The 10142-nt window shown below is 45.1% G+C and overlaps 1 protein-coding gene across 2 annotated transcripts in view; it reads left to right on the top strand.

Annotated features, from left to right (window-relative positions):
• Positions 1-663: 663 nt before the first annotated feature.
• Positions 664-10142, top strand: part of PCYT1B (phosphate cytidylyltransferase 1B, choline) — a 122742-nt gene continuing 113263 nt past the window's right edge. For both annotated transcript variants that reach the window (XM_082247181.1, XM_082247180.1), the window contains exon 1: positions 664-1004. In XM_082247181.1, coding sequence (XP_082103307.1) covers positions 888-1004 — 117 coding nt within the window. In that variant the 5' untranslated portion in view covers positions 664-887. The remainder of the gene's footprint in view (positions 1005-10142) is intronic.

The raw sequence follows: 10142 nt of genomic DNA, 5'->3' as shown, positions 1-10142 counted from the left end.
ACGTGGTAAGGGGTTGGATCGGCCCTTTACTCCGATCTGTGATCAGCCGAGCCTCCTAGACACAGATCACAGAGCGCGTCGCCCATGTCCCGCAGGGGGTGTGCAAGCAGCGGAGCATGGGAGGATGTACATGGAGGCCATCCCGGCAATCTGGGTCCGCACTGTACCCGTCTTTTGGCTATGGCGTGGGTGCGAAGAGGTTTAGGTTTGTTCGTGTGTGTGTGTGTGTGTGTGTGTAAAGGCAGGCGCCCCAATGCTTTTGACAATATAGTGTATGTCTGTTTGCATGAGCCCTAAATTAATTTTTTTTTTTTTTAAAGTAACCTTACTACTTGTAGTGAATACAATCACAGATAAAATGTATGCAGTGTTTCTACAATATGTCATAGCACTGTTTAGTACATACAATGCAATGTAAATATGCAGCCAAAGAGTTGTCTCTTGAAATCTGTTTTTTTTTTTTTTTTTTTTTTTAATTTCTCTTTTTTTTTTTTAATTTCTCTTAATTGTCATTTTAATAATAAATGATAAACAAGGCATGTCTGCATTCCCGGAATAAAATCTCAAGGGCAGCAAACTCGCAGGACTTGTGCTATTGGCAGGATGCATCATCATTCACTTAAAGCTGGACTGAGATGACACGATCCAACCACAAAGCACCATGCAAATGAGGCCAGTGCATTCTGTGCTGTGTGCTTTACTGCTGCCTGGTTGTTATAGTGATAAACCAAGGCCTTGAGCATCACGGCTTCTACTTATAAGATTTAAACAAGCACCTTCTGTCTCTTAGGGGAAAAGGCCATGAAGCTGGGAAAAATCTCCACTGCCTAGAATCCCCAAGAGGAGTTCTCCATCGCTCCGAGAGCTACGGCGAGCCTCATCTGGCCATGCCAGTTCTCAGCCTTGATGCTGAGTCAGAAACAGGTATCCCATATTCCCTTTGTGGTGATCTTCCCTTAGAAAGCATGGAAGAACTGGAGCACACTTGTCCTCATCCTCGCCTGGTAAGTACACACGTATGTTCCATGTGCTCGGGCGGGAGTGAAGTGAAGGGATTTCAGGAGCAAAGGCTTGGTGTAAACAACTTAGCTGCAGACTAATCCATCTGGGCTGGGTGTCTGCTACAGGATCTGCAGTGAGGAAAGTTGCATTACAAAGCACCATGTCTGTGGCGGTGCTGAGACAGGATTCCTGAGATTGCTTCTCATCCATCTTCCAATACACACTGGCTGCTGATCGTCAGCGGACCAGCAAACTACTTCTTGATGAGACACTACGCTGTCCAAATTCCTCCATCAAAGGTCATAGAAAAATAATTCTTCTTGAGTCCCCCCCAGCTCTTTTTTGTTTCTCCATGCCTTTTAATGTAACCTGTGACGCTCGTTCTTGTTTACGCCAGGGGTCATCATACACATTACAATCTCTGTGCAATTAATCATTTTGTAGCCAATCAGGCAGGCTTTTGCACTACATAGTTTGTAGGAGATCGTACAATCAGATTGTAACGTGCTTAAAAGAATAGTTCACCTTTACAAAAAACCTGCCTATGCTGGTAAGGGATGTTTGTAGATTAAAACAAACCGTTGAGCTCTGACTAAAGATGAATAATACCCTTGCTCTAGGTGCAGGCCATTTACATACCTTATGAAGCCTGAGTGGAATAATCCCAGGACTTTACTAAGTGAGGCCTAGTCGTCACTGCTCACCTCCACCATCAAAGGAGTGAGCTATTTCTCTGAATCAAACCCCCTCACATACCCTTTCTCTCCCCTATGCAGTAGTTCTGAGTTCAGCATTTGAGAGCTCACTCCTGTGATGGTGGAGATGAGCAGTGTCAACTAGGCCTCACTTAGCAACGTCCTGGTAGTACTTAGCAATGTCTTGGGTCCCAGTCAGGCCTCAAAAGTTATGTAATGGCGTTTTTCCACTGCATGGAACCGAACGGTTCGGCTGGCTTTTGTGCTTTTCCACTACTGGTACCGCATAGTACGGTGTAGGAACGGTTCGGTACGGTACGGCGGCGCTTTTCCACTGCATGGAACCGAACGGTACGGCTCTCAAAAACAGTACCACCTCGATTGTGGTTCCAAGAGGTACCATACCCGGTACCATATCCCACAATCCTTTGCATGCAGTCACTACTAGCCACTGATTGGTCAGAGAATCGTTGTTATCCCACCCACTTAACTTTAGTACTACTTTAGTGGAAAAGCAAACCATACCGTACCGTACCGAACCGTTCCAACACCGTACCATGCGGTACCAGCAGTGGAAAAGCAAACCAGGCCAAGCAGGGCCGAGTAGAGCCGAGCCGGTACTTGCAGTGGAAAAGTGCCATAAATGGCCTGCACCTATAGCAAGGGTATTACTCAACTTTAGTCAGAGCTGATCAGTTTGATTTTACCCACAGATGCCCCTTATCTGCATAGTCAGTTTTATGGTAAAAGTTAAACTAACCCTTTAAGGCCCCTTTCACATGGGGCAGAATCCGTCCAAGCAAATCCGCCTGCTCAGAGGGGGATTTCTTCAGTGACTGAGGCGGATGACCGGTCCGTGTCTGCTCCGCTCTATGGACACTGGCACAGCCTGCTGTTCTGTATGGGGGGTCAGATGAAAACGGACTGCCTGTTCCTTTCCATCTGATTGTCATCCGATCCCATCTGCCATGGCAAACATATTCCCAGCCGTCTGTTTTTAGCAGATCGGATACCGGTGTGTAAGAGCGGACACATGTCTGCTGACATCCGCAGCCCCATAGAGAACGCGGTGTGGTCTGACCGGATCTGCCTGAAAAATGGACAGGAGGATCGTAATGGTCCACTGGTGTGAAAGGGGTCTAAAGGGTTAGTTCACTTTTACCAAGAAACTACCTATACAGATAATGGGGTCTGTAGACAAAAACAAACTCTGCACCTTTGTCCAAAGTTGACACGTTTCTAAGGACGTTGGTAAGAGACTCCAGTTGTTACCGTTCCCCAGGGGCGTAACTACAGGGGTTGCAGGGGTTGCAATTGCAACCGGGCCCCATGCTCCAGGGGGCCTGTGTGGCTCCCCTGTACACCTGGATAGGAGGGGGGTGGGGGCAGCATGTAGGGAAATTACTGTCCTTTTTTTTTTTTTAATACAATAAAATACCAAAAAATAAAAACTACTGACACCAGTGGGTGAACTTGAAGGATCGCAAAGATCACACTTGCAAACGGGCCCTGGCATTCCACCACCGTGGGGAGGCCCCAAGATGGCAGGAATGGGACCCACTGCAGAACTTGTGAAAGGGTCCCGCTGTGGGACCGTAATAAAGGACCTCACAACGAGAGTAAAGCGCCCCAGGATCAGTGGGAAAAGCCCCAGGCTTGAAGGAAAGGGCCCCGGCTGGGGTCCGGGGGGCCCTTCATGGTTTCTTGCACCGGGGCCCTGAAGGTTCTAGTTACGCCTCTGCCGTTCCCCTTTATCATCACAAGACCAAACTCTGAAATACTGAGCTGTGAGCTACAGCATGAAGGAAGGGAAAGCAGATGTGGGGGTGTGAATGAGCTCCTGTGATTGTGGAGATGAACAGTAAAGATGGCTAGACTCTAGGTTGGTTCAGCAGGAACCGTATGAGATTCAAACCGTGTATGGGCAGGCTAAATGTACCTAAGTTGATCAATCAATCAAATTGCTGTCAGACTTTACATGTGAATATTGCTAGCGGTTGTATAGCCACTAGCAATAATCACTAGGTTATCCCGGCGGGGACCCCTTCCACCGCCCCCCTCTCACCGCACCGGAAGAACACAATGGCTCTGCGGGAAGGGATTCCCCCATCAATACTGACTGTGTTGATGGGGGAATCAAGCAACTTTCTTTCCTGCAACCACTCACTTTGTCTACATCTAGTCTGGCTTAATGGCTGGGTGTCTCTTAGCACAGTGGTCCTCAACTCCGGTCCTCAGGGCCCACTAACAGGCCAGATTTTTAGTATTACCTTGGGGAGATGCAGACTAGAGTACTGCAATCACTGAGCAGCAAATGATATCACCTGGGATGTATTTCAGTTATCTTGCAAACCTAGGCTGTTAGTGGGCCCTGAGGGCCAGGGTTGAGGACCACTGTCTTAGCACCATGAATGGGAGTTTTCCGGTTAGGCTTTATGACGTATGTAAATGGCCGAAACCTGTAGCAAGGGCATTATTAAATTTTTTGGTCAAAGCCACACAGTTTGCTCTTATCTACAGTTGTCTCTTAGGACGGCCATAGACAGATCGAAATTGGGCTGGTTCAGCAGGAACTGGATACATTTCTATCTGTCAGTGAGCAGGTTGGTTGTACTGAAGTCCATCCATCGACTTCAGTAAAACCAGTCTGTCAGGTTCTTCTCCTGCTATCACTGCTGGTGGCTATAGTGGCCAACAGTGATCATTGCATTCTGACAGCTGGGAAACCTCCCGCTGCAATATTGTATTCTGATTGGCTGTGTTGATGGGTGCGAATCAAGCAATTTTCTTTCCTTCAACCCATAAATAAAAGAAAGAAAGAAAATAGTTTAACGTATGGCTTGCTTTACCTGCACAGGCGTTTTTTTAGTTAAGACGAATTATGTGAATTTCAGGTATGATAGGTTCACATAGTTACATACACATGATCAGAAAATCGTACAAAAAATACTGCTTTTGAATTGATCATACAATAATCTGGCCGTTAGTACACAGCTTTCGAGAGCCGATCACGATCTTATTCGAAGGCACAAACACGAAAATCTTTCTTGTACAATACCAGATACAAAAATACAATATAAAATACAAATACAATACAAAATAAAATACAATACAAAACATCACTTCCGAAATTTTTAATCTGTCGTATAAGAATTTTCAGAACTTTAGTAACCTCTTCATTTTTTATATGTGATAAGCATGCAAAAAACGGTCGATCTCCACTAGCTTCTAGGTCCTGTGCTGAGCAGCTGCCCTGCTGCATTGTGAACACAGGAGGTCGTTCAGCACAGGTGCCATTCAGGGAACACTTTCTATTTTCTCAATGAATGCAAATCATTTTCTGATAGGATGAGGTTGAGAGGTGGGACAATGATGTCACAATATCCACCCTATGCATTTATTGAGAAAATAGAAAGTTTTCTCTGAATGGGGCCTGTGCCAAGTGTGTGACCTCTTGTGTTCACACTGTAGCAGAGCAGAGGCTCGGCACAGGACCTAAAAGCTAGTGGAGATCACTGTAGTAGTGTTGATAAAAAGAAGGTTGTAACCGCGCTAAAGGTGACAGGTAGTGAGCTGCGACTTCAAGTGTGACCACACCCTTAAAAATTGTGTATTGTATAAGTCGCGCTAAATTGAAAAAACAAACAAATAAATGTCCAACTGTTTAAAGTCCCAAATATCATAAGGTGACTAGTGATGTATGAGAATCCTGTGCTGCTTCCAAAAGATCCCGTAGGAATTGTGCTTACCAGAACGGCAATTTTAAATTGCAGAATTCATGTGATGAGATGAGTTCACGTGCCCAGGTGATCCAATGGAATTCTAGCGCAAGGAACTCCCGATATAATGGTCGTGTATCATGTGGAGGAAAATAATAATCCATAGCGTGATACCGTACAAAAATGTCAATATTAAAACTGTGTAGGACTACAAATACTGTGAAATCCTTCACCAATTGTGCAGCCGCTTACAAAAAATAACTAGTAAAGGGCATGTATTCAAAATAGAGGAAAAAAAAGGACCGCCACCAAACGTAGAGCCTCTTACCAGATAGATCTGTATAGGTATATTCTATCCAAGTATAGAAAAGGTGAACCACCACCAGACATAAGGCCTCTTACCAGATGGAAATGGAAAGTCAGCAGAACATTGAATCCACATGCACCAATAACAGCAAGCCACCCAAGAGCGTATAAAGCCTCTTACCAGACCATAAGAAAAATGCTCGATAACACTTGGTATATTTTCCCAATGGAGAGGTAACCTCAGGGTCCCAATGACAATCCAGGCAAATCGCTGATAGATACCACGATATTCTCATGTGAATAAATCTGTTGGAAGTTTATACACTATTGGCACCTTCTCTTTCCTTTATTGGCTGGTCTGGCGTTGTACCCTGAGAACCACAGCGGCTCAGCTTGCGGCATTAGGGGGTCCTAGAGGCCACCTAGGCACAACAAGTGGTACATCGTGGTATCTATGAGCGATTTGCCTGGATTGTCATTGGGACCCTGAGGTTACCTCTCCATTGGGAAAATATACCAAGTGTTATCGAGCATTTTTCTTATGGTCTGGTAAGAGGCTTTATACGCTCTTGGGTGGCTTGCTGTTATTGGTGCATGTGGATTCAATGTTCTGCTGACTTTCCATTTCCATCTGGTAAGAGGCCTTATGTCTGGTGGTGGTTCACCTTTTCTATACTTGGATAGAATATACCTATACAGATCTATCTGGTAAGAGGCTCTACGTTTGGTGGCGGTCCTTTTTTTTCCTCTATTTTGAATACATGCCCTTTACTAGTTATTTTTTGTAAGCGGCTGCACAATTGGTGAAGGATTTTACAGTATTTGTAGTCCTACACAGTTTTAATATTGACATTTTTGTACGGTATCACGCTATGGATTATTATTTTTTATATATTTTTCCTCCACATGATACACGACCATTATATCGGGAGTTCCTTGCGCTAGAATTCCATTGGATCACCTGGGCACGTGAACTCATCTCATCACATGAATTCTGCAATTTAAAATTGCCGTTCTGGTAAGCACAATTCCTACGGGATCTTTTGGAAGCAGCACAAGATTCTCATACATCACTAGTCACCTTATGATATTTGGGACTTTAAACAGTTGGACATTTATTTGTTTGTTTTTTCAATTTAGCGCGACTTATACAATACACTGTAGTAGTGTTGCCCAGCTTCCATGGGAATCCCATAGGTATGGCACATACATACTTACATTGGTATAGCTGGACCAATGTAACTATGTAAAAGTTGCTATACCAGCAATTCAGCTACAGTGGTGGATAGCTCTGGAGAGGTGGAGATCGTATGAACAACATGGAGGTGTCAAAGATCAACAGGGTTCAGTATGCTTCTTTTTTCAGGCCTAACTCAAACAAACAATTTCTGTACATTTGCAGACAAAAGTAAAAGAAGACTAATGAAGTGTGCCCCATCTCTGGCTGCGCTTGGTACATCTCCTACTTTTCTTCAGTCCACACTGTCCTGTCAGGGCTGAATGTCTGGTGCTGAGATTTCCAGTTCCAGCTGTAGCACACTGATCACAGTTGGTCGCTTACTGTACCCAGGGCTGTCTTTAATATCGATTGGACCCTGGGCAAACATTTTCCTGGGCCGTCCTGAATTCACTTATCAACTATTTGCAAGCAATGTGGGCTCAAGAAGCAGCTGCTTTGGACCTCACAACAATGACTGGGCCTGGGGCAGATGCCCCTTTTTGCCCTGTGTTAAAGACGGCCCTGACTGTACCCCATCCTCTGCTCAGAAAAAAACCTTGCATTCTTTTCACAGAATACAAGGCATTCTGTGATTGGAGGAGATTGTGATGTTCATCTGCGCCTCCTCCAATCACACAATATCTTGCTTTCTTTTCACAGAATACAATACATTGTGTCTTTAAAGATTTAAAGTGATTGTAAAGTCAGAAGGTTTTTTTTTCTCTCAATCCATTCTATGCATTAATATAAAAAGCCTTCTGTGTGCAGCAGCCCCCCTAATACTTACATGAGCCTATCTCGATCCAGCTGCCCGGGACACCCCTCCTCATTGGCTAAGACAGCAGCGGAGCGCCATTGGCTCCTGCAGTTGTCAATCAAAGTCAATGAGCCAATGAGGAGCAGCGGCTCTGCTCAGGTGCCCCCCTAGCTTGCTGTGAGGGCACTCCTCAGGAGGGAGGGGCCAGGAGCTCCAGCGAGGGACCAGAGAAGGGGAGGATCTGGGCTGCTCTGTGCAAAACCGCTGCACAGAGCAGGAAGGTATAACATGTTTGTTATTTTTAAGCAAAAAACCCCCCAAAAAAACATGACTTTAGTAACACTTTAATAAACACTGCAGCAGTCAGAGATGGGGCACACTTCATTAGTTGTAATTTATTTTTAATGTGCAATATACAAAACTAGATTTTGGCCAGAGTTGAGCTTTAAAGTAGTTGTAAACCCTTAGATATACTCAGTGTCAGTGACTGACCTCAGGTGATACAGAGATGAAACAAAGCCTCCTACAAGTTTTACCTGTTTATCTGCAGTCCTTCTCTACATCCGTTAAAAGTCTGGATTTTATAAAGCTTGTCTAAGATGTCTGAAAAAAGGGTGTAAAAAGCTGAATTTACACTCTGCCGAGCTCAGTGAGAGCTGATTGGAAAGAAGGGGAAGGTCACACCTCTCTTCAATCACAGGCTGTGTGCTGGAGCTTCCATCCCTGTCACCTTTTTTCCCCCTGGAAAACTCATACAGACAGCAGAGGAATAAAACAGCAGACAGAAATGGCACTTAGTGCTCTGAATTGAGACAAGTATACACTATAGAGGGATGTGCCTTGCTCATATTTCATATCTGAGGTTTGCAACCACTTTAAGGAGATAACCTAGCAAGGCCCTTGGAAAAGTAGGGGGTTGTATAAAGGGAATTATTCTGTATCTGAGCACCACAAACCAAAAACGCTATTTAACCGCTTGCCGACCGCTGTAAGTACGTATACTGCGGCGGTCAGCCCCGTGCAGGCAAAGTGACGTATGGGTATGTCACTCGCCTGCGAGCCAATAGGGGGCGAGCGTGCGCCGCCGGAGGCGCGCTCCCGCCCCCGCTCGCTCACTGTGACCCCCGTGCGTGTGACCGGTGGATCCGATGTCCGCCGGTCACGTGCGATCGTCCGTTACAGAGGGAGAAAGGCAGGCGGCTAATGTAAACAAAGCCGCCTGTCATTGTCCCCTGTGTAAGTGCAGAGATCATACGGTCCTGCTATGCAGGATCGTATATCTCTGTAGTTACACAAACAGCCACATCCCATAACAGTTAGAAGCACACCCCTAGGGACACACTTAACCCCTCCTTCTCTAATAAAGTTAACCCCTTCCCTGCCAGTGTCATTTTTACAGTAACAGTGCATTTGTATAGCACTGATTACTGTAGTAATGTCATTGGTCCCCCCCAAAAGTGTTAAAAATGTCAGTCAAGTGTCCGATCTGTCTGCCGCAATGTCGCAGTCCCGCAAAAAAAATCGCAGATCGCCGCCATTACTCGTTTAAAAAAAAAAAAAAACAATAAAAATTACAGAAATCTTTCCCTTAGTTAGTAAACGCAATAACTTTTGCGCAAACCAATCAAAATACACTTATTGCGATTTTTTATTTTTTTTTACCAAACATATGTAGCAGAAAACAAATTGGCCTAAAATGTTAAGAGCCGGTTCACATAGGCGCGCCTCGACTTGCCGGGCAACCTGTGAAGTCACGGTGCGCAGCTCGCACCGCGACCTCGGAGCGGCCGACACGGACTTCATATCATTGAAGTCAATGCAAGTTGCCTCTAGGTCACCCCAAAGAAGATCAGGACCCTTTTTCTAAGTCGGAGCGACTTGTGTCGCTCCTATTAGAACGGGTCCTGTGCTAGTCTATGGCAGGCGACCCACGGCGACTTGTCAGGCGACCAGGTCGCCTGACAAGTCGCCCCAGTGTGAACGGGGTCTAAAACATTTTGATTTTTAAATTTTTTTTGGGGAATTTCATATATAAAAAATGTGAAAAATATTGTTATTTTTGCAAAATTGGCGCTCTTTTTTTGTTTATAGCGCATGATGAAAAAATCTCACAGGTGATCAAATACCACCAAAAGAAAGCTCTGTTTGTGGGGAAAAAAAAGGACGTCAATTTCATTTGGGTACAGCGTCGCACGACCGTGCAATTGTCCGTTAAAGTCACGCAGTGCCGATTCGCAAAATACCCCCTGGTCAGGAAGGGGGTAAAATCTTCCGGGGCTTAAGTGGTTAAAGTCTCACTAAAACACACAACCATAAAATCAGTATGTAGTAAAGCATGCATGTTCTACTCACTGTGGAACCTAATGGGTAATCCTTCACATTGTGTAAAAAGGCTGTCTGTCTTCTCTGATCCTCCCCTTCTTTTACAGTTCCCAATCCATCTG

Source organism: Pelophylax lessonae (genome assembly GCF_965119305.1).
Source record: "Pelophylax lessonae genome assembly, chromosome: 2".
NCBI classification, from domain to species: Eukaryota; Metazoa; Chordata; class Amphibia; order Anura; family Ranidae; genus Pelophylax; species Pelophylax lessonae.
The sequence above is the reverse complement of the archived record's forward strand: the minus strand, read 5'-3'. Positions and strand labels throughout refer to the sequence as shown.